The sequence below is a fragment of the Pelmatolapia mariae genome, linkage group LG20 (assembly GCF_036321145.2).
Source record: "Pelmatolapia mariae isolate MD_Pm_ZW linkage group LG20, Pm_UMD_F_2, whole genome shotgun sequence".
Classification (NCBI taxonomy): domain Eukaryota; kingdom Metazoa; phylum Chordata; class Actinopteri; order Cichliformes; family Cichlidae; genus Pelmatolapia; species Pelmatolapia mariae.
In genome coordinates, this window is record NC_086244.1 from 42372733 (window position 1) to 42396752 (window position 24020).

Consider the following 24020-nt stretch of genomic DNA (forward strand, 5'->3'; position numbering starts at 1 on the left):
CTTGCAATCAGTCAGGAATCTGTCACACATCCACCTCAGCCTTTTCTTCCTATTTCTCTTTCTTCAGCCTGGTTTCCTGGCAGTCACCTTCCCACTGAGTGATTTATAGGTTAGTGTAACGTGGTCTAACAAATAAAAAAGCATTCCCTGATAAAATATCAGGTATTGCACTGAAGATGGGTGAAAAAGCTGCCAGTGTTCAAAGAAAAACTTTGAAAGACCTTCACAACTATTGCTGTCTGACTCCTGGCTCAAGACCTTTACACAGTACTTTAAAACAGATAGCTTAGAATAATTCCCAATCAAATTCTTAATTTTTGCTTGCTTTTAGTATACTGCACAGCAATCTGTGTGGTGGCTCAGATAAAGAGATGTGGATATGGTACCAGTGATGCTGGCAGTAGAGCTGCGACATCTGGCTGTGATGACACCGTCTTTGCCCTGCAGACTATCTTGCCCCACCTCCACCACCTGAGTCTGCAGCAGAGAAGCACTCCACTTCACTGTGTACTTAGGACCAACAGGAACCAGGGTGTTGATGTCAGGGGGACCCCTGGTGAACAAATACATTGCAAACATTTACAACAAGGGACTCGGGGTCTCAGCAGGACACAACAGCTATGGTGTAACTGCAGCTTATCCAGGAAATGTTTTTCTTATCTAGATTCACTGACACTTTACTAACATATGTAAAGATGGTTATTAACTCAATAAGTCAACCGAGGGGTTGTGTTGGAAGTATATCTACGTATGCAGGTAAACAGACTGGTACCAATACATACATTATTTCCACTCAACCCTGCACTAAAACCACTTTCTACTGCAAATCTCATTCACCCAGTCACAAGCCTTCTCATAAAGCGCGTTTATCGATGCCTAAGGACTATTGCACACACAGTCCTACACCAATTGATGTATCAGGGCAAATTCCATATTTAGTATCTTAAATACACTTTGGCCAAAAAGTATTTGTCCCTGTGGCAGCAGAGCCAAAGCAGAATACATGTCCAGTTTCCCCTGGTAAATAATAAATAAATAAATGAATAATAATAATAAGGAGATAAAACCAATAATAACACCAATATTTTTAGTTGACATGGGTTTCTTTTAGTACCTGTTCAAGCTCTGAGAACCCTACGAGAGGAACCTGTATAATATCCCAAATAATAACAGCTGGGTAATTGCAAATTCACTCCAACCATTCAGTTAATTTTAATTGAATTCTATTTTATTCATATAGTGCCAATTCACAACACCAATCACCGCAAGATGACTTTGGTTACTATACGTATAGCACCAGTCAGGATATCCAGTAACACCTAGGAGTAAAGTTTGGGATGAAAGAGGTTTGGTACTTACTTCAGGTTCACATTGGTACAAATGAGGGTGTCGTTGATGAGAAAGACCTTCCGCTCCTTTGACTTGATAACTTGACCTTTATCCCCAAAAACTATCTCAGTAAGAAGTTCACAATGAATCAGCTGCCTCTGTTCTGAGTTCAGCAGCTAAAAACAATGCAGGTCACTGATTACAAAATATTCTTACATGATGTTTGAAACTACAGAAATCAAGAAATGTCTTCACTGAAATCAAGTTTCAGAGTAGTTTTATCCCAGGTAAGATTCATGTCACAAGCTAAGAGCTGACAAAGTAAATCTTCATATCTACAGACAGTTTGGCAGGGTGCTGATTAGCTGAAGATATCAAATTCCTTGAGAAACAAATTTTCTCATTGATTTTATCCCATTGGTTACTGAGCAGACTGGTGTTAAATTCAGCTTGAATAGAGAACTTTGGTGATCTTCCGTCAGCTGCCCAGAGGTACCATGAGCAATACAAATTAATTTAGCTGAACACACGCTGGAGGATGAACCCACCCAACCATGTACTTTCACCGTCCAGCTAGAAAAATGAAAGAGGACTGAAAAATCAAACATCTATGCAAATTCATGCTGGGTAATGCAAATAATGTCTATCAGATGAGATTCTCCCACAGACTGTGGATTCTCCTTACACCATTTTCAAAAATGTAAGAGAAGCTTGTTCTTTGCATCGTTACAAGTGGAGCTTTGCTTTTAAAGATTGATTGGACAAAGGAAAGTGAATGACTTTCTGGTGACTTCTGAATATATGTGGTCATGCCATTATCTCAAATTTACCCACAAGTTTCATGAACAGCTTATGTTTGCATAAATAAATGCATAGTTGTCACCTTGTTGAGATTGCGTTCCCCAGTGCTGCGAGCTAAGTGCTGGATCTCAGCCTCCTGGTCAGCCAGACGTTTCTGCTCATTGAGTTTCTCGGCCAGGGTCTCAAGCTCAGTCAGAGCCAGCTGCAGGGGCAGCCGGTCACTGTGGGACCTTGGAGTGTTCTTCAACATGTCCTGATGCGACACAGCAGAGACTGTTCATATAACATATCTCATGGTGAAAGAGAATTTAATAATCCATAGAGAGAACTCATTCTAAAGACAGAAAATATAGAAAACCTTTCACTTGACAATAGTATTTTACCAAATACAACCTTACATTTAACTAGATAAGTGAGTGGGTTAAAAAAGGCAAGATTAAATATTATTTAATCATTTAAAGTCTGCCCATTCTCTTGAGTCCTTATTTTATTTTTGGACTAGAGCAGAATGACTGACAGACAAATAGTCTTTGTTCGTCTTATATCACGTTTAGTGCAGCCCCTCAGTTCATCCTCTCTCTGAACCAAGGGTTTGTAACCAGAGATGGGCGTTACTGTAATCCGATTACTTTTTTCAAGTAACGAGTAAAGTAAGGGATTACTAGTGCAAAAACGGTAATTAGATTACCGTTACTTTCCCGTAGGAACGCTGCATTACTGCGTTACTAAAACCGTGATTTTTTTGCGAGAATGTCTCATGACAGTGACGTAAGCGAGTGCGACGTTCGTGACAACAGCTGTGTGCAGATCAACAATGGATAATATATCGAGTGCGGAGAGAGTATGAGCGTGCAGCGTTTAAAGCGTGGAAGTACTGACCTTACTTTGAGTTTGATTCCGTAAAAAGTGACAAAAACATTAGTGTCCATTGTGCGTGGGAAGAAAACTTCTTTTTACAGCGAAGAAAACCCCTAAACTTCCAAGCAAGCACCGAGTGCGCTACGACGTAATGTGAAATTTACAGAGAAACTCACGGATTCTTCAACTGACCGCTGTGGCACAGCTGCACCAGGGCAAACCTCCGCCTGCCCCACTCCTGCTTTACAGGTGAAAATAGAGCAACAGGACCGCTGAGTCTTTGATTTTATTTATTTTCTGCTGTGTTTTACTTGCATCTATTTGAAAGAGTGTAAACACAAAAAAAATATTTTATGTGCTGGAATGTGCAGAAAATAGATTTAAATTTTAAACAAATTTCTTCCAGTCAGAGAATGTTGCATATAGTTAAATTTTTGCTTGATGCATAAAGTTAAAAGATTTAAAATAATAAAACAAGTTTTAAAAAGAGACGTTTCCATTTGATTACATTTTATATGATGGATTATGGAAAAAGTAGAATTGGGCTGAAAGATCTATTTCTTTATCACCTATTCAGGTTGTAAATCATGTTTTTAAAAAGTAACTAAGTAACTAAGTAATTAATTACTTTTGAAAATAAGTAATCAGTAAGGTAATGGGATTACTTTTTGGGGGAAGTAATCAGTAATTAGTTACTGATTACTTTTTTCAAGTAACTTGACCAACACTGTTTGTAACACTTCCTCCTTGAAGCCATTGTTTTTTAAAGTTACCCCGATTTTAATTAAAAGTACTCAAGAAACTGAATTGTCATTTAAAGACCTGAATTAAATTGTAAAAATTAATAAAAGTCTTATTTTGGGTAACGTGACAAAGATGTGTAATTCCTCTGATTTTCCAAGAGGTGAAGTTTAATGGGGGTTTTTTGGTTGATTGTCTGGGTTATTCCAAATAGGAGAGTGAGGAGATGAGGCTGTGGAGTTGGTAATATTTCCCACCAGGCTGACAGAGATGACTCTATGGATATGCTGTGAAAGGTTTGTCTGATGAAAGGGAGATTCAATAAAAGTATGTCTCGGCATAATGCTTGATCAGTTTGCAACCAGAAAGATTCGGATTGACGATTAAACCATTTAATAAGATATTTTAGCTGATTAGCTAAATAATATAATTCTATATTTGCTGCTTCTAGACCTCCTTGAGATTTTTGTTTTTGCACAATTTGATGTGGGGAGTTTTATTTTTCCAACAAAATTTTGACAGAGATGACTTAATAGATTTGAACAAGGAGGTTTTAGGAGATACAGGGATCACTGACAATACATAATAGATTTTTGGAAGGACTGACATTTTAACTGTTGCTATCCTTCCACTAAGTGATATAGGTAGGTTGATCCAGCGGTTTAAATCCTCTGGGATAAATTTAAACAAGGGAGTGAAATTCATCATTCATTCTGTCAGCTTGGAGGAAAATTTAATACCTAAATATCTAATATTGTCTGTTTGAAGGTGATGGGGCGAAACAAGATCTGCCACATCCTCCTCATCCGTACAGAGTGGTAAAATAGTGGATTTCGACCAGTTTATAGGGGAGCTGGAGACTTTTTAGAACAACAATTGTTGCATTGTTACCCATTTAGCTGTTACTGTCACTTATATTCACAAACAATAGGCTAACTTTTTTATGTCATGCAGATTAACTGTGTACTGATGTGTACTCTAACTGAGTGTAATATTAAATATTCATGCAATTCGTTTCACTTTTTTGAATGGTGTTTTGAAAAACCAGCTTTCTGGTACAGTACTACTTGCTGAATGCACAGTGCGCTGGAGCAGACAGTGGCGAGAACTGCCTTTCACTTCCTTTCATCAGAAAGTTTCAGTGTAACGTTTTCGGCCTTACAGTATTCCAGAAGAGTCGGTAAGTTTCAGTATGAATTGACATGCACACTTGACCACACACCTTTTCTAAAAGATCAGCATTTCCTATTTAGCATGCAAGTCATCTGTTTAAACTGTATTTCATCAACTGGTTGCTTCGCTTGCCTTGTAAGATTTGGATAAATAAATAATAACTGTAACCTGAACCTTCAGCATGCGTTCCATGGTCATGACCCACGAGTGCAGAGGATGAGACATGCTAACAAGGGATCAGAGTGATGCAGTCACTGGGGTGTCATCAGTCACTCACCTGTAGCAGCAGAATGAATTGTGGGAAGCGCTGAATAGGTTTGACCATCAAGCCATATAGGGTGATTCTGTCTGGGCTCGATGCCTGCTTCCTCTAAAGGTCGAAAGAAAAGAGGGTTTTTTCCACTGAGCTTAAAATAGGAAGTGCTTCATGTTTCAAAACAAAGTATTGTATTTTCCAAGATCACTTGATCACTTGAGGTAAATGGTTGTAACTAACAGTTAGAGATCCTACAACCACTTGATTGTGGTCCACATGGAATATTGTCCTATGCCTGTATGTAGCATGCTGGGAAGTATGGGGAGGATTTCCTCGTCTTCCACGGTTGCTGTACAACACTACAGAGCTGAGTCATTTTCAAATATGTATTAACTCTTGATATTGAAAGTCTGCTGCTGATCTCAGTGGCTGATTCACAGTTTCCCCCTTCCTTATTCGGAGATTTCCAGGTGTGGGTAAAAGAACCACAGATGATGTTCCTCAGGAAAGCAGAAAAAGTTGATCATCAAAGCAGACTGTTTCTTAGGCATATAGAGGATTCTCTTCTCTCAAATTGACTGCATTTTGTGCTGCTGCATTTTAAAATGATTTCATATTAAATATTGAAGTTAAATAGCACAGGTGGCCAAACAGTGGCTCTGGCACATTATACTGTTTGTATTGTTTGTCTGAAAAGAAAGAGAATAATGTGCATATGTGTTTCAATAAAGATGTCATGGTATTCATGCAGATGCTGTAGTTGTATGTTTCAGTTGAAGTTCATAAGTGTTCTATAGTCTGTAACACTGACAACACTATTAAATAACTACAGATTATATGTTCGGGAATTTTACTTCTATGTATTCTTCTTTCTTTCAGTGTGGCATAGTGGTGAAGTGTCTAGCACTGTTACTTCACAGTAAGGTCCTGAGTATATATATTATACACACACATATGCAAATATATGCAAAACAAGAGAAAGGCATTCAATAGAAAAGGCAAACATTAGAGGACAGGTTCCAAAGTGTTTGGAAGTAGTGCAAGAGGACTTGGACTGAGTAAAGTCTGTGTGTGAGTGTGGCCTGAGTGATGAGGGTTACTCCAACCATGGCTCAGACTGGTTGGTCAGTGGGCAGGATTGGGGTCACCTGTGAGTGCCCTAGATTTCCTGAGACAGAAGGAGCTGGTGATGGCCTCGGCAGAGGGCAGCCACTGATTTTTTGGTTACCCCTCCTGTTCTCAGTAGTGGCCTTTGCATATCAGACACCCAAGCAGTAAGGGAGCATGCTCTCCACTGAGGAGCAGTCAAAGGCAAGCTGCAGCTTCTGGTCCAGGTTGTTTTTCATGTTTTTCATGTTTTTCATGTCCGTGTGCGCAGCCATCTTGGAATGAGTAGTTCCTTTCCCATTTATTATTTATCTGCACATTTTCCTTTTTTCACTTCCTTTATTATTTTTGCCATTTGGCCATTCTTCTTTCCAGAGTTTTGTCATATCCCATATGCCCTGCCATGGGGTTATAATGAGCTGTCTTGAAAATCATTTCCAGGTGGCTCTTAGTCACTAACAACGAGGTGTGTTCCTCCTCTGTACGAGTGTCACGACTCACTCGATAAAGCCTATCATTTAACAATACAAAGTGCGGTCCGCGCATCATCAGGGCGCGCTGAGTGACCATTAATTTCTATCACTTGGTCAAAGGTTGAGTGTAGAGTGTCATCACAAGACTAGTCCAGTGGAAAATCTTCCGTGGGGTGAATCGCAACCAATCGGTTCCCAGAATTAGGGGATGCGACAGGTGCGAGCAAACTGCTTCCTTTACTCTATGCATGTTGGCCTTGTATTCCAATAGCAGCAGCACAAGTGGGGTAATTGTGAATATCCCCATGAACACATCTAACCTCCACCCACTCTGCCTCCAACAATGCCACGGGGAGAACCAGGGTCTGCATGACACCTTACCAGAATGTGGTATGTCCCTCCAGGACCGTGGCAGGGTGCTGGAGCCCCGGCAACGGTTCAAATATTAAAACTATGCAAGTATTTTTTAAAATGTCAATGGATGAAATGAATATTGGGTTCCACTTCTGGAAGTGGGCGGTCATGGTCTTCAGCTACCTGCTTTCAACGTAGAAAGAAGGGGAAATTGCTGCTGGCTTGTAAGGGAGCCTGTCTTCTTGCCAAAAGGCTGGAACAGTGCTGAGAGTAAGAGGCTTCAGGTGCTCACAGCTCAAACTTTACACTTCTAAGTTCATAAAAATCTCATAACCTTATAAACCATGTATTCTCAGGATAAGGGAACTTTAACAAAACATTAGAATTTCCATAATTCCTCATATCAGCACAGCCTGTTCTGATATTATACTCACTCATAGCTGATTCCCCTCCAAGTCACATTTTAGCTATTCCTGTAGCACTTTATTCATCTGTCTCACTCTCATGGCCAATTCATGATCACCAGTTAACCTTAAGTCTATGTCTTTGCACTGTGGAAGGAAATGGGAATACCTGGCAAAAGCCCACACAGGCACATGGAGAACCTTCAAACTCCTCACAGAAGGGCCTCATCTCGAATTCAAACCAGGAAACATTTAGCTGCAAGGTGACAAATGCACCAACCATCCACCACCATGCCACCCTTTTCACTTTACAGCTTTTCACATTATTTTCATTTAAACTGCACTTTTAAAAAGGTCACACTTGTTTATCATTTGGTATAGTTAGATTTTAAATCCAGTTAACCATCCTACTCTTCTTAGTTCTCCCCTGAAGGGAGGGAACATGTAATCGGTTCCGTTTGTCATTTGTCACATTTGACAATGTGGTGTAAATGTGCAGTGTGAGCACCTTAAGAAAGTCCAAGAAAGCAGGTTTTGACAAGCAGGCCTTCTTGATAAGGGCCATGGCGCTGGTGAAGTTATTGATGTAGTCACTATACACATTCAGAACCATGGACTTTGAAAACTGTGAAGGAAACATTGTGACATAAGGACTCTGCTTCTCCACAATATTTGTATGATAAGATTCACAGTAATTCAACAGGTGGAACTACAAAGCAAATAAATGGTTGACGAGTCACAATTTTCAGTCAAACAATTAGCCATCATAGGTTATTCTGACTGCCCTCTGAAACACGGAGCTCCCACTCTAACAGACTGACTCACTGTGGAGCTAAACCAGGGTCAAAAGTTTTATTCATCTGAAAAGGTTATTTGAAAATGACTGTTCTTATTTATAAAGTGCTCTAAAAACCCGAACATTACGGCTAATGGGTGGATTTTCCCCATTTGAGTGCAGTTAGCCAAACAGCCACTTACTGCTAAAGAGTCAGACAGTGAAAGTGGACAGCATAGCCTCAGTTTCTTAACATAAAACTCACTGCTGCAGCCAGGGACAGCATAAGAGTGATCCCCTTAAACTGACTTTTAGTTTTAGTGTCACAGCTGTCATGGTCCTGGTCTGTGACCCAGTGTTTCTATGTTCCTTAGGCTTTATCTGGCATTGTTTAGGTTCCTAGTTTAATCACTGGTATTTCTGGTTCTCTTAGTTTTCTCCTTGTGTTATATTTACTTTTTTGTGTGTAGTTGTATGTTACTGTGCCTCCCCTGTGTTCCATGTTTCTCATTTAGTCATCCTTGTCTTCATGTTCGTTTATCTGCTATGTCCGTGTTAGGTCTTCCTTTTCTGTCTCCCTAGTCGGCTATTTTCTCATGTCTGTTTCTCCCCTGGTCCCAGTGTCAAGCCTGTGTGTCTTAGTCTGTGTCTCAGTGTGTTTCCTGTTTTATTTTGACAGTCTATCATCTTGTGTTCATTATGTTCAATTTTTCTAAGTTTACAGCAGTTAAGCTGCATCCTTTCATTCATCACTTTGTGTTACACGTCCAACCTCTGCCTGTCACACAGTGCTAACCATGACAACAGGAGATGTCAGTCATTAGTCTACATTCTGCCCCTCCCTTTTGATACACGCTCACAACACAAAATCAGGGAAACTGAAAAAAGGGTCTGAAACTGGATGAGATGAAATGAGATTTGAAACAAAGAAAAGTGAATTTAAAGCTAAAAATAAATTGGAAAAAAATACTTGCATTAAAACGAATAGTTTATTTAAAATAAAACTGTTCATGTTTTTTTCACTTTCTTTTAAAACATGAAAACGTAGAATTTCACTTTCAAATAACTTTTTCAAATTAATTAAACTTTTGACCACAATCTTGCTCCATAAATGCCTTCACCTTCTATATTTCAGTATGTCTGTCAGGCAGAGAGGCATCTATCAGATAATAATATTATGTCACTAAAATCAGGAAACAGTACAGCCATGATGGTCTGACAACCCCTATGCCTAATACATCACTGAGACTTCAGCTTTACAAAAACGATGTTATGAGCAGGTTGTGTGGAGTTTAAATGACTTGAAAGAGACTTCAGTAGTGTGATGATGGACACTTCACTTAAAGGTGAAGGATGACAGAAATTAAAAAGAGAAATTAGGAAGAAAATGTCAACTGACCGAAGCCACAAACAAGTCTCCTATCTTCTCACTTTGATCCCACTCGGCCACGCGGGATGCAAGGGCAATCTGGAACATGCAGTGACACTGATAGATCTCGTGCAGGCGGTGAAAGATCTGACGCACCTTCTTTGGGTTTAAAATCACAGACTGTGTCTCCAGCAAAGGCTTCTGGTACTCCTGAAGGACAAAGACAGACCAGTCTGGTACACTGCATATCTGTGGTTATGGTTCTGTTAGGTTACCCAAACAGTGCTTAAACTGTATACTTTGCATTTCGATATCCGTGATGAATTCATCTGCTAAATAATGACCCACAATGTTAACTCAATATTAGAAATTGGGATGTCATATTTCTGATGGCTGAAGTTTTTTCTGCTTAAGTATAAAGTAATTCAAGTTTTAGAGTGAGTTCCCCAAAGTGCTCAGATGAACACTGAACATTTATAATTAACCTTTATATTAAAATGCAAAATTTGAATATAATATAAAAACTGTAAAATTCGTGAGTGAGTTCCACACTGACAGCACCTGAAGAGAAACGTGTCTCACCTGAAGGATTCGTTTGAGAGAGTCCAAGTAGCTGCTCTCACTTTGCACAATGGATCTGAGGATGAGACGTCTGACAACCTGAACGAAGCACCAATAAGTGAAATGGTTCCAGCAAACCAATGACCGTAAATATAAACAACTAAATAAAAACATGCGCAAACAGATTTTTTTAGAAACAGTTTCAGTTTTAGAAAAGTTGTAGATGATGAGTCAAGATGAATGCAGAAATATGGAACAACAGAGAGGACAAAATTTACTAAACTTCAGCCACAGTTGTTTGATATTTATTTGAAGTAGTTCATGTTAAATTATTTGTTTTAAACATCCTAGAAAACATGATCATGTTAAGAATGCTTAAATAACTTTGACCTTGCAGTAAGTGTAGGTGGCTGTGGCTCAGTAGCATAGAGTAGTTAGTAACTATATCCCAAGCTGCCTCAATACACTATTGCAATGTCCTTGGGCAAGCGACAGTTACTGATGCATCAATCAGTAACTGTGCAACTGTGTGTGTGTGAAAACTAGAAAACTATGAATGTGACCTGTAGTAAAAAAAAACACTTTAAGTGCTCAGTTAGAGCAGAAAAGTGCCGTACAGTTACCAGTCCATACACAAATCTCCATTAGGTTAGGGTCACAGTTGTGAAATCAGGTCTTTTTCAAAGTCTTTTTGAGGATAATCATCTGTTGTTGATAGAATAATAACGTTTTACAGTAAGTAGCTACCACAAGTTCACTACTTGGCATGAATTCCTTTTATGTGTTGAATATGTCATGGAATAACACAGAAACTGCCGTTCAGTCGATTGTCCAATTACTTTTCATCTACTAAGTAACTGAATATTAAAATACTGGCCACTTCTCAGCCTCCAACTAAACACATGTATGACACATCTATGATACCTACCATGCCTTATTATTTCATTCATACGATTAGCAGAAAACTTATTGTGACCTTAAGATCGAGGTCATTGACATTCAAACTCGCCTGAGATTTTTAGTAGATACACCTATGGTATTAATTTGGAGCTCCTACGTCGTCTTGATCTCAAACTATCACATTCACAAACTCAGATGTCCTTGCTGCCTGACCACCCACCTGGCAGGGTGACGACTAAAGGATGAGGACTAAATTACTAGACCCCTATGAAGTTTGTGTTTAAAGAGAGCAAGGGATTTTCAACATAGCATTTCTAAATCTACTAGAAAAAAATGTTTTTTTGCAATCAATAACAATTATTTTAGAAAAAAAAATCAGCAGGGCTTGAGCTGTCACCTGAGAAAGGCTCATGGCAAAAACAAAAGAACTCTGCTTAGACTTGAGAAAAACAATTGTTGATGCTCACAAAGCAGGAGATGGATATACAAAGTCATCTCAGCGTCTCCAAGTGTGAAGTATCAAAAATGTCAAAGATAGCCCTACAGTACAGAACAAGCCTGGCAGAGGTAGGAAGCGAAAGACTTCAAAGACTCTGGGAAGAAAACTAGTGAGAGATGTGTCCAAAGACCCCTGAACAGTGAGGTGTATTGTTACAGAAGAAAATTCTGCATAAACATGGGCTGCATGATTTTAGACCAAGAAAAATGCCACTTCTGCAGAAGAGACACTGTCAAGCCAGACTCAAGTATGCCAAGGAAAACCTGGAGAAAGATTAAGCATACTGGAAGTGCATCCTTTAGTCAGATAAGACAGAACTAGAGCTATTTGGCCACAAAGATGCTGCTTATGTTTGGGGAAAGATGAAGCACAGCGATGGGTATTTGTGGAGATGCTTTAGTGCATCTGGACATGAATCTCATCAAGGTGAAAGGAATCATGAAGAAAGAAGGATATGTGAAGATTTTGAGAGAAAACATCAACCAGTCAGCAGCAAAACTGGGTCTGTGTCATCGCTTTGTCTTCCAAGTTGTTTTAGGTTGGTGTCATGGACAGCAGCCTAAAACATACATCACTCCTGGTGAAGAAATGCCCCTACACAATACACAGTAATTTTCCCCAAAAAATCCTTGTTGTGTTTTAATTCTGTCCTCAGCTGTAGACAATAGTCAGCCACCATAAGATCAAATACAGAGTTCATGTGAAAGACAGAAAACAGTAACAATGTTCCTAAGTGGGTGATTTTAGGTTGTGTTCATTCAACTAATAAAGTGATCAATATGTGGAGAACTGACATCAGAGCATCACAGGAAAATCCAATTTCACCAGTGCAGCCTTTAATAAGTCAGCAGAAATAGAGCGCCCCTCGATACAGATTAGTGAACATATGCTCACATGCACACCTGCTGACTGCTGAGTCCCTCTGGCATGGGGCAGAGTTGTGGTGGAGGGTGTTTTACCTCACACAAAGACACATCCATGTAACCGGCATCATCTTTTCCATCACCTGCAAAATCAAACAACCAGAGAGTGTTTGCATCACAAGTCATTTACTGACTTTCCTGGCTCATTTATTAACTATTGTCTTCTTTTCCATCACTATAACTGAATATTTTATTCATATAAAGAGCATTTTATTATTATAAATCTCACACACTTACATACACACATGTGTAGTCATTTTTTTAAATTCCCCCCTCGCCCCTGCGGGCGGTCTTTATCCTTCAAACTCGGATCTTTAACGAGAGGCCTGGAAGCTGGAGGGTCCTGCTCAGTATCTTAGCTGTTCCTAGGACTGCACTCTGGACAGACATCTCAGATGTTGTTCCTGGGATCTGCTGGAGCCACTTGCACTTGGTCACTGCACTCCAATTACCACTGGGACCACTGTTGCCTTCATCCTCCACATCTTAAGTTCTTCTCTCAGTCCTTGGTACCTCTCCAGCTTTTCATGTTCCTCCGTTCTGATGTTGCTAGCACTTGGTATGCCGGCCACTAGCCCTGCCTGCTAGCATCTTGCACCCTGCTGTTATGTGCTGGATTGTCTCAGGAGCATCTTTACACAGCCTGCACCTGGGGTCTTGCCTGGTGTGATAGACCCCAGCCTCTATGGATCTTGTGCTCAGTGCTTGTTCCTGTGCTGCCATGATTAGTGCCTCTATGCTGTCTTTCAGTCTAGCTTTGTTCAGCCACTGGTAGGATTTCTGGATGTCAGCCACCTCCTGCCAGGGGTACATACCATGCAGTGGCCTCTTCTTCCATAATGGTTCCATGTGGTATTGAGGCAGGATTTTTGCCGGCAATTTGATGGGAGCGGTTCCTTCTGGGGATCAGAACTGTCCAACCTTCAGTAAGCCATTCCGGGTGTCTCTCACCTATCAGCACCTGGTTCGTTGGTGCTGTCAGAGGCTCATGGAGTGCAGTCAGTTTCTTGTCTGGCTTCAGCTATCTCTTTCCCACTCATATCTGAGATAGGGTACATTAGCATGGGGGGTCTAGCCTAGGAATCCCTACCGGATGCAGAAGCCCTGGTTGGGAATTGAACCCCAGACATGAATTTCCAAAGACGTGTAATTATAATTTTTATTATTTTATATGCTAAATGTTAAAAAGAATGTTGACAGGTTTCTGCCGTACCCTGTACAAAAGTAGAAATAGTAATGGTGACATCAGCTGTTTTTTTAACTATTGTTTGCACCCTCGGTTTGGCACCCTTGGTGCTGGATCCAAAGTGACTGGTAATGGTCTGGCTGTGACAGAGGACGTTTGCACATAAGGTAGCAAGTTATCAGTTACAAGGTAGCTACGCTCTAAATCATGAATCAGGCCCATTATTTACAAAATGAACATCATAGACTTGAATCTTGGAAAACTTCAAACTCGCAACTCAGGCCATAAACCTTTTAAAGAACGTTATAATTTTCATTTTTAATTATTAATGAATTATTTAAGGATTAATCCCAGCTCCAATTCTGTACCTGTAGAGTCTTTTCTCTGTAGGAATGACACTTTGCGAATCATTGCTAACTTTCTCCTTCCTAAACCCTCCTTGGTACCGTTCCTTGCTGCTTTCATCAATTACTGAACCTGCAATGCAAGAACAGATGTGTAACCATGGTTACTTCAAATTCCAATCTGAAAAAATGAAACCACTTGTATTGTATCAAAATACTATTGGGCTTTATTTCATTTCTGGCAAAAGCAAAATAAAACCATATCTATCTGAAGTCATTTAAGATTATCTGATTAACAGTCAGAGTAAAAAGTAGTTTGTTCAAAGATGGAAGAGACAAACAGCTGAAGTGACTAGCACTACCTTAGTGTCACAGGTCTGTCTGATGTGGGCAAAAAGAGGCGTACTGATACACAAAGCCAGCTCTCTCCTGGTGACAGCACAAAGGTCTTTGAGCCCCGGCACATCTGCAGGCAGCTGACAGTCGAACATCAGGAGGCAGAAACACAGCATTAGTTTAACTTTGACACGCCTGACAACTCATATCAATAAACACAACACAATACGACAAGAAGTTCGGTTAAAGACACATGTTAGTAGGGTTCCCACATACCTGGGAAATGAACCACTGCCTAGGTCTTTGTTAAATAAACTTAACAATATTGATGTTTTTGCAAAGTTTTATACACATCTGATCAATATTTCTACACATACAGTAGTTGTAGTCATTTATTTGGGATTTTCTTTAATATTAGAAGCCACATTCAGACAGTCGATGGATCACACACACAGTGATGATGCATCATTTTGTATGTTTTCAACACTTTGTTTTAGGGATCAAATCACAAACCTTCCATTTGGCAGATAAATGACTGTGGTTCATGTGGGAAACTGTTAAATCTAACTAAATAAAAGTGACTTTAATGTGAGGGTAGGGGGCCATCACTCTAAAGAAACACATTCACAATGAAGGAAATGTATGTGAAACTGAGGTCTAAACTTGGCTTGGCAAGAAACTACAGACACACATGAACTTGAACATCTTAAAACATGGACTGACAAATCTAATAAAAAAGCATAACATTAAGATTTATGGTTGCATGTTTTCTCTAAGAGAAAGTTAATCAAAATATCTGTCTCTAGCAATTGTTCATACTTCCTTTGTATATAGTTTTAAGACACCTACCTTCTGTGCACACAAACCACTTTATTTATCCAAAGTAAAGAGATTCCGTGTTGTGTTGACCCAGCTGATGAACTCCTTATTCAATATTCCGAACTTTACAAATTCTCCCCACTAACCAAGTCAAATTACTCAAGTTACATTTTACCCTTTTCAAAAGACTGAGCTGAGCTGAGCGGCGAAAGTCCAACAGCAAGTACAGCACATGGTGACAAAAGCAGAAGACAGAAGTGCTGACATGGTGAGGGACTGCCAGAAATAAATCACTTCCTCTTTTCATCATTCTCGGGTTGATTCACACAGAAGTTTAAAACAGATGTGGTTATTCCTTAGCAAAGTGATGTTGGGGCTGAAAAACTATGAATTGTTTAAAGCTAATCCTGACACTGCTGGACTTTTTCCACAAAGGTTGAATCTGCCTATAATGACAAAATTAAAGAGAATTATGACCAACTCTGCAGTTTCTCTCTTTCAGTTCATCATTTTGCACTTGTGAAATTTTCTTAACTCCAACCACAATAAAACATGAATGCTGTTTTTACAGCGCCTTCTGTGATCCAAAATATATTAAATCTACTTTATTTCTTTAGTGAAGACTTTTTAAATGATTTCACATGCGGTTTTCAGAGTAAGCATATTGATAGTTTTTTTGTAATGACTTATCTTGCTGCTGCTGTGGGTTGGAGGAGCAGCCTCACAGTCACACGGGTCATCGTAACGCTCAAACTCACTGCAGCTCCAGCTTTTGGAGCCGAGATGATCGGGTCTCTGAATATCCTCAAAAGTCATCCACACCTGGATACAACATACTGTCGAGGTTGTAAAAAAGAGCAAGCAACTGATGTGTTTTTCTCTCTCTATTCTTCTTCTTAAATTCATATTGTTAACTTTGTTTTGGAGTTGACCAATCAACCGTTAAACCTGTTATGTGGGGTCTATCACCAAATCTGACTTTTTTTAACTTGAAAATATTGCTAAAGATGCCTTTTCTCTCTTTGAGCAACACAAAGGACTTAATGTATGTTTTTATATCTAGCAGTCTTGATCAGTGTAATAATCTGCTCTCTAATATAAAAATATAACAATAAAATAAAATTAAAAAATTATTACATCAGCTACAGCTGATGCAGAACCCTGCCAGACTGCTTACTGGGATCAGAAGGAGAGAATATATTGCACCAGTTCTCTAGTCTGTAGGCTCCAGTAAATACATTTTGCTCACATCTGAACCTGTTTGGCTCTAGCACAAATCTGCTCCACATTCCAACATAAAGAAGAAAAAGCCTTAGAGGCAGCTTTAAGCTTTTATCCTGAGCTTCTAGAACTGTCTGCTGGAGGCCCTGAGAGCAGCCAGAAGTGTTGAAATGTTTAAACAAACTTAAAACTTACTGCCTCAGCTTGGCTTTTGACTGGTTATGTGCATATTTGGTGAATATGCTAAAAATCTATTCAATTCAATTCAATTTTATTTATACAGCGCCAAATCACAACAACAGTCGCCTCAAGGCGCTTTATAATATAAGGAAGATCCTACTATAATACATTCTGAGAAAAAACCCCAACAACCATATGACCCCCTATGAGCAAGCACTTTGGCGACAGTGGGAAGGAAAAACTCCCTTTTAACAGGAAGAAACCTCCAGCAGAACCAGGCTCAGGGAGGGGCGGGGCCATCTGCTGTGATTGGTTGGGGTGAGAGAAGGAAGACAGGATAAAGACATGCTGTGGAAGAGAGACAGAGATTAATAACAAGTACGATTCAATGCAGAGAGGTCTATTAACACATGTTAATGTTTTACTACAATCTGTGAAATATTAACTGATTTTCTTTTTTCTTTTCTTCTACATACAAAAACAAATATTAAATAACTTTCCTGGTTCTTATTTAGCGCATTTGTACTCTGAGCACTCTACACAACTTGCCTAATTCACACATTTAAAGCACTTTTCTCTAGGTTGTTACTAAGTGCTTTCTGTCTAACACTCACATGCATTCATTCTGTTACCCAAGGATATTTGACATGCAGACTGGGATCAAACCACCAACCTTCTGGTTAGTAGGTGACCTGCTCCACCACCTGAGCTACAGCCACCCATTAACATTTGTTGGATGTAGCTGTGCTCTCATCAGCTGCTTGTTATGTCTGTGAGGTCCCAAAAACCTGTTGTAGAGTTGGAAAGTATGGATGTCTGCTGGGAGGTTGCAGAGAGCCATCTGGTGGACAAACTGCTGAACAATACACCATGGTTGGAGTTCTCCTTCATTTCTGTTCAATTCTATATTATCCATATAGCTCCAAATCACAACAACTGCCACCTCAAGACCCTTTATGTTATAAGGTAAAGACTCCACTATAATACAGAGAAAACACCAACAATCAGATGAAGGAGAAGAAGGAAAACTCTATTTTAACAGGAGGAAATCTCTGGCAGAACCAGCCTCAGGGAGGTACTGGTTGGAAGTGATGGGAGGAAGACAGGACAAAAGACACAGTGGAAGAGAGACAGAGACTAATAATAACTAATGATTAAATGCAGCATGGTATATAAACACATAGTGAGTAAAATGGGTTAGTGAAAAAAAAACACTCAGTGCATCATGGGAAGCCCCCAGCAGCCTAGGTCTAATGCAGCGTAAGTAAAGGAGGATTCCTGGAAAGCTGATCCAGCCCTTAAGACCAATCGTAAAAGTAGAGGGGTGTCTGAAAGCTGAAGGCTCTGCCTCCCATTCTACTTCTAAATACCCTATCACCACAAGTAATCCAGCAGTGTGAGAGCAAAGTTCTCTGTTGGGCTGATGCAGTACTAATAGGTCTTTATTATAAAATGGGGCCTGATCATTTGAGCACTCGCATGTAATAAGTAGGATTTTCTTGATTCAAATTAACAGGGAGCCAATGAAGACAAGCAAAATCTGCTCTCTCTTTCTAGTCCCTGTCAGGACTCTTGCTGCAGCATTTTGGATTAACTGAAGGCTTTTCAGGGAGTTTTTAAGACTTCCTGATAATAATGAATTACAGTAGTCCAGCCTGGAAGTAATGAATGCATGAACTAGTTTTTCAGCGTCACTCTGAGACAGGATATTTCTAATTTTAGAGATGTTGCACAAATGGAAGAAAGCAGTCTTACATATTTGTTTAATATAACAATAATAATAATAATAATAATAATAATAATAATACATTTTACTTGAAAGCGCCTTTCAAAACACTCAAGGTCACTGTACACAGTAGAATAAAAAGCAACATAAAAGCAAGCAGTTTACACAATCATAAAAGCACAAGACATAAACAAATTTAAAATAGCAGAGTGGAGAGGTTATGTGGGATAAGCTATTTTGAACAAGTGAGTTTTGAGTTGGGAATTAAAGAGAGAGAAGGAAGAGATGTTTCTTAAATCGGGAGGTCGGGAATTCCAGAGTCGTGGAGCAGAGCAGCTGAAAGCCCTGTAGGGTTGCCAACCGTCCCTTAAAAAACGGAATCGTCCCGTATTTAGAAACAAAAGTACACGTCCCGTATTGAGCTAAGAAGGGACGCACTTTGTCCCGTAATACAGTGAGAATCAAAAGTAAAAGTAAAAAGTAATAAATGTTAATGGAATTAACGCTTTGTTTGAAAACATAATTCCCAGCCCCTCTCCTGCTTTGTGACTGGGGATGGGTATCAAAAACCGGTTCTTGTTGAGAACCGGTTCCCACTGTTTCAATTCCTTGGAATTGTTTGCCATTTTTACAAACGATTCCCTTATCGATTCCAGTCGCCCCGAATGACGTCACCACGTTGCGGAGCGTCATTTACCTGGCAGGAAACATGGCGGCTCAAACGCTCAAAAGTTTGGTCATACTTTACGAGAACAGATGACAACAGGGCAACTTTCAATACTTGCAAAGTAGATATTTCATTTAAGGGAGGAAACACTACGAATATGCAAAAGCATTTGCTCACAAAAAACACGATGACCTTAAATGAATGTCGTGTTTTTAATTCCACTCCGGACTCGTGAATCTCAACCCAGCAGCAGCGGTAACGTTTGCACGTCCTCTCCCGTTAATGCGGCAGGTAAATAATCAACTAACAGTGCATATTATGTTAGCGCGATCTGCCTTATTACAAAACCTGCCATTACTGTGCATTTAGGTGACCATGATGAGAGAGACAGAGTCTGGTTGGCTCAGATGCTGGCAGTTCTCGCTGCAGTCTACCGGTAGCGTCTCCTTTCAGGCCAGAATGTCACCGAGCAGTGACTAAGTTTGTGGTCAAAGGCTTGCACCCATTTGCCACAGCAGATGCCCCCGATTTTCTGTAAGTGAATGTGTTTAATTGTAGGCAGGGACATTACTGGATATTCTTGTGTAATTGCTACAGAATAATTTATGTTATACTTTGTTATTGCAACAGAAGAATATTTATTTTATTGTTTTACATTTACAATTTTTTTTTCCCGGGGACCCTGTGACACCCCATTGAAGAGCCGTAGGCTGTGGATCTCTTAAGATCTCACTGTTGGGTTTGTAAGGCCATGTTACTCCTAAATTTCTATCTTGTTCAAAGAGAAGATATAAAACAAAGTTCTAAGCTAATCGACCTTAGTGTTCTCCTTTTTTAAAGAGAATCGATAAAGAATCGAATCGTTAAACAGAATCGAAAATGGAATCGGAATCGTGAAAATCTTATCAATACCCATCCCTATTTGTGACCAATGAGCTGACATCACACTTATGACAATTCGAGTATGACAATTCAGATTACCGCTTATCTCATTGGTCGAGGAAAGGTCGCTTACGGAGAAAATACCGGAAGACAACAGATGACCACAACAAGAAGCATGACCAACAGGGAAACAAACGCCGACACTGCGGTGCAAGTCTCGGACGACAGTACACCTAAAGCTGGGCAGACACTGCGCGATTTTCAAACTGTACGATTGACTCGCAGGGGTTAGAAGTTCATAGGTCACGATGCAGGGTCTCAAACTATACGGCCCGATGCTCTGATGCGACCTGAGTGCTCACACTGTGCGTCCATAAAATGAAGGTTATAACAGAAAATCTGTCGCTCACTCTCCCTCTCTGTCTTTCACTCACACAGACACACCACCACCATCAACTTTGCTAAATTGCTAATGAAAAACATTGATCAGGCAGCTGTGATTGAGCAGCAATGTAAATCCAACTATTTTCACGGTTGTTGTGGTCGTGATAATTTTGTGAGGCCACATCGAAAAGGCTCGGATGAGCTTTCCAAAGTTCTACAAGTTGTGCCTCCATCGCTTGTGTCCAGATCACACGCTGCACTGCTGTGCTGCTCCGTCTTTTTCACCGACGTTTACGTGTTTGCGCATGAGCAGTGTGAGCGGCTGCGGTGACACCCTCACGAGCGATTAATGAACGGGAGCTGGTCGAGGTGTTAATCGCTTCTCGTTACCCCACGTATACTACACGATGCACGATGAAGGCCAAAATCGGGCCGATCACCAAATCGGTCGCACGACTCAAAAATCGGCTCAAAATGGGCCAAAAATCGCACAGTGTAAGCCCAGCATTAGACCAGCAATGTTTGTTCCCCTCAGAGAAAGAAAAAAAGGCTGCAAAAGTACTGGGAGGAATGGGAAAAGGAAAACACCTGGCTGGAAAAGTGCACGATAACACCTATAAAGCGCACTGCACTGTGTGCCGGCGCACTTTTTCCATAGGCATGCTTCTAATGGTGGGCACATGAAGAACATGAGGGGCGTGAAAGCTCGGGGAACCCTTAACCAATTTTTTGTCCACCAGGCCACGGCAGAAGCAGATATGGTATGTAAACACTGGTTTGTTTTTTTTAAACCCTCTGGTTAAGGTTAATATGGGCATGTGCAGTGAATATCAGCGCTATGTGGCCAGAAGTGTGATAATATCATTTATTTTGTGTAATAAACAACTGCAAGGATAGATGATTAACACAAATAGGTGACTAATACATAAAATTAATACATAGATGATATAATGATGATGAGTTATGATGCGTAATCATGGGAACAAGCGGGTTTACAAACGGCAGCAGCTGATTAGCATTAGAAAAGCTGAAATAATACCTCAACTGAAGCCAATTGTACTAAATGCACTAAATGTGCACTGTTACAAGAATGTTTTTCAGAGTTATTTTAAAGAAAGATTTACTTATATTCTCAAAAGTTAAGCATGACAGGCTTCTGTTTAAGAAAGAGACCTGTTTTATTGTGTTAATGTTGTCATTTTGAGCTAAAAATAAATGGCTAAATGATCATTTGTTTCCCATGTGTTCATATCACAAAGAATATGCATCTACTTAAATCAAATTCAAGTCAAATGATTAAAAAAATAATTTCACACACACACAAAAAGAGCTACAAAATTCACCACACTGGGAAGGGTGAAGACAACTGGGTTGCCCGGCCCTGGCCACGAGGTGTCCCTTATTTATTTTTCAGGGAGTTGGCAACCCTAAAGCCCTGGTCCCCATGATGGCAAGACGGGAAAAAAAGGAAAAAGCTGAAAATTTAAATAGTTAAAAGTTGAATTGTGACTAGTTGGTTTTTGTATTATATGATTTATTTATTACATTTTATGTGGAGTGAATAAATAAAAGTATAAAAGTATATTTACGGTGGCCCCTAGAGACAAAGCACGTACAAACTCCAAAACACGTAAAAACACAACAGAAGTGCTCCAGGATGCTAGGGGGCAGTGTTGAGCTTTTGTTACCTAGTGGCTACACAAGCCAGGAAGTACCAACGACCGGATTTGGTGTGTGGTAGTAACAGGTAAATGAACATTTTTTTTTAATTATTTGAATATATATGAGTGCTTGTGTATAAATACACAAACAATACACATATGCTTTCAATTGTGTAATTTAAGTGATCTAGGTAGCTCTGTTTTGGAAGGTCAGTTAACGCTAGAAATGTGTTTTGGAGTTTGTACGTACTTTTGTCTCTAGGGGCCACCGTATATATTTATATATAAACATATATAAATAAAACCATGTTTTTTTAACATTAGTAATTCCTTTTGTGCATAATTTTATATTATTGTTAATAATAAATTAATTAAAGCAACAAAACAACCTGAAGAGCCGGTTGGGAGCCGAAAGAGCCGGCTCTTTTTAGGGAGCCGAGCCGAAAGAGCCGGTTCTCTAAAAAGAGCCGGAAATCCCATCACTAGGAACTTCACCTTATTCAGCTTTTTTCAGCTGGTCATTTTGCTTGTCCAATATTTCTGCTTAAGTTATTAATTTTCTGCTAAATTATAGTGTTTCATGTTTTAGTATTTGTGCCAAAATTAGTATTTCTGACAAGTTATGTTTCTGTTAAGTCAGAATATTTTTGTTAAGATGTTATGTTAATGCTCCATGTCAGAAATACATTGCAGAAAGCCTCTGTCTGTGTCTGTGTGTGCAAGGGGTGCAGCTGTACTGACAGGAAAAAGTGCACAGCCTGAGGAACCAGACAGAAGCAGCCTCTCTGACTGGTGGATTGAAATTGAGCAAATATAAACGCACAGATAAATTCCTTGCATGCGTCTTCAGCATTACTGGGTTTCTGCAGCTCCTGGTTTTCGTGTTTAATACATTCCAGCACACAAGCAATTAAACACTATGAACTGGTTCCACAATATTTGCAGTCACTTTATAATGGGTAAGTTGTAAAAAGGCAGTCACTGATCACCACTATTTATTTTGACAATAAATTGTATTTGAATAAAACTGTTTCCTGTAGCCTAAATATGTCTCTGTGCCTGAATAGAACTAAAGATTTTTCTCATAGGGTTAATAACATGTCTACCAACTATTTCACGTCCACATTACTGCTGAGAGTTACTCCAAAAACTTCCTTTAATGGCACTTCATCAGAATATTTATTTATTTGTTGACATGAAAATCAGTCAGTGTGTATTTTTAACACCTAAAATTCAATGTGATGCCATTATCCTGCCAGACAACATAAAAGTCTCCAAAAAGGTTAAGTATGGAACATGTTATAAATGGAAAATCTTATATTGCATTCTAAGCACAATAAATGTGAAATGGCAGGAAAGATCAGTGCTCTGTTGCAGTATGCAGAGTACACGTGTAAATTTTTCAGAGTACCAAAAAACACATTGCCTTTGCAGACTGATGATCAAACACAGAGATAGAGGTCGCAGAAACATTACAAATACCTGAACGTTGCTATCTTATGTCATTCAGTCACCTAAAGGTAGTAAGTTTGACCTTCGGAGGGTCATCGTGACTAGGTCTGCATGCCTACTGTAAATGTACCGATTTCCAGTCATGTGACTGGCTGATTAGATATTTGTCTTAATGAGCAGTTGAGCAGCTGTACCTAAGTTACCTGATTTTAGTCATTAGGCCTTTTAAAAAGTATTACTGCCATTTGTGTCTTAATATTTCTAGTAACACTACTTTAACTGCAGTGAGCACGTGAGACATCCCTTTTTATGGAAAAGGGAGGAAAAGTCATATTTATTATTATTCACATATTACACAGACTGTGCTGACTGAACAGGCTCAGGCTGAAGCAGTGCAGTTCCTGGCCTATTTTCAAGTATCATTAAAGTTATCACGTGTATAAATCTCACCATTAGATGTCAGTAGATTGCAGATTGCAGTCAATTCAGTCACTTTTCTTATCCCTCCTAATTCAAATGCATAAACCGATCTACGTTAGCTCTGGTAATTTTGACGATCGTTCAATAAATCTTAGTTTAATATCTTTATTTGCTTTTTGGAGAAGTGAAGTTACAAAAACCTCTTCAATCAAATTTGCT

General features: G+C 39.5%; 1 protein-coding gene across 1 annotated transcript in view; it reads right to left on the reverse strand.

Moving 5' to 3' along the window:
- Nucleotides 1–15321, reverse strand: part of arhgef10lb (Rho guanine nucleotide exchange factor (GEF) 10-like b) — a 37115-nt gene extending 21794 nt beyond the window's left edge. Inside the window, exons 1-11 of the mRNA XM_063464110.1 lie at nt 15239–15321; nt 14416–14529; nt 14078–14186; nt 12503–12606; nt 10223–10300; nt 9671–9850; nt 8005–8121; nt 5180–5272; nt 2213–2383; nt 1360–1505; nt 387–553 (exon numbers count right to left, since the gene is read on the reverse strand). Of these exons, the coding sequence (XP_063320180.1) occupies nt 387–553; nt 1360–1505; nt 2213–2383; nt 5180–5272; nt 8005–8121; nt 9671–9850; nt 10223–10300; nt 12503–12606; nt 14078–14174 (1153 nt within the window). The 5' untranslated portion in view covers nt 14175–14186; nt 14416–14529; nt 15239–15321. The remainder of the gene's footprint in view (nt 1–386; nt 554–1359; nt 1506–2212; nt 2384–5179; nt 5273–8004; nt 8122–9670; nt 9851–10222; nt 10301–12502; nt 12607–14077; nt 14187–14415; nt 14530–15238) is intronic.
- Between the last annotated feature and the right edge of the window lie 8699 nt (nt 15322–24020).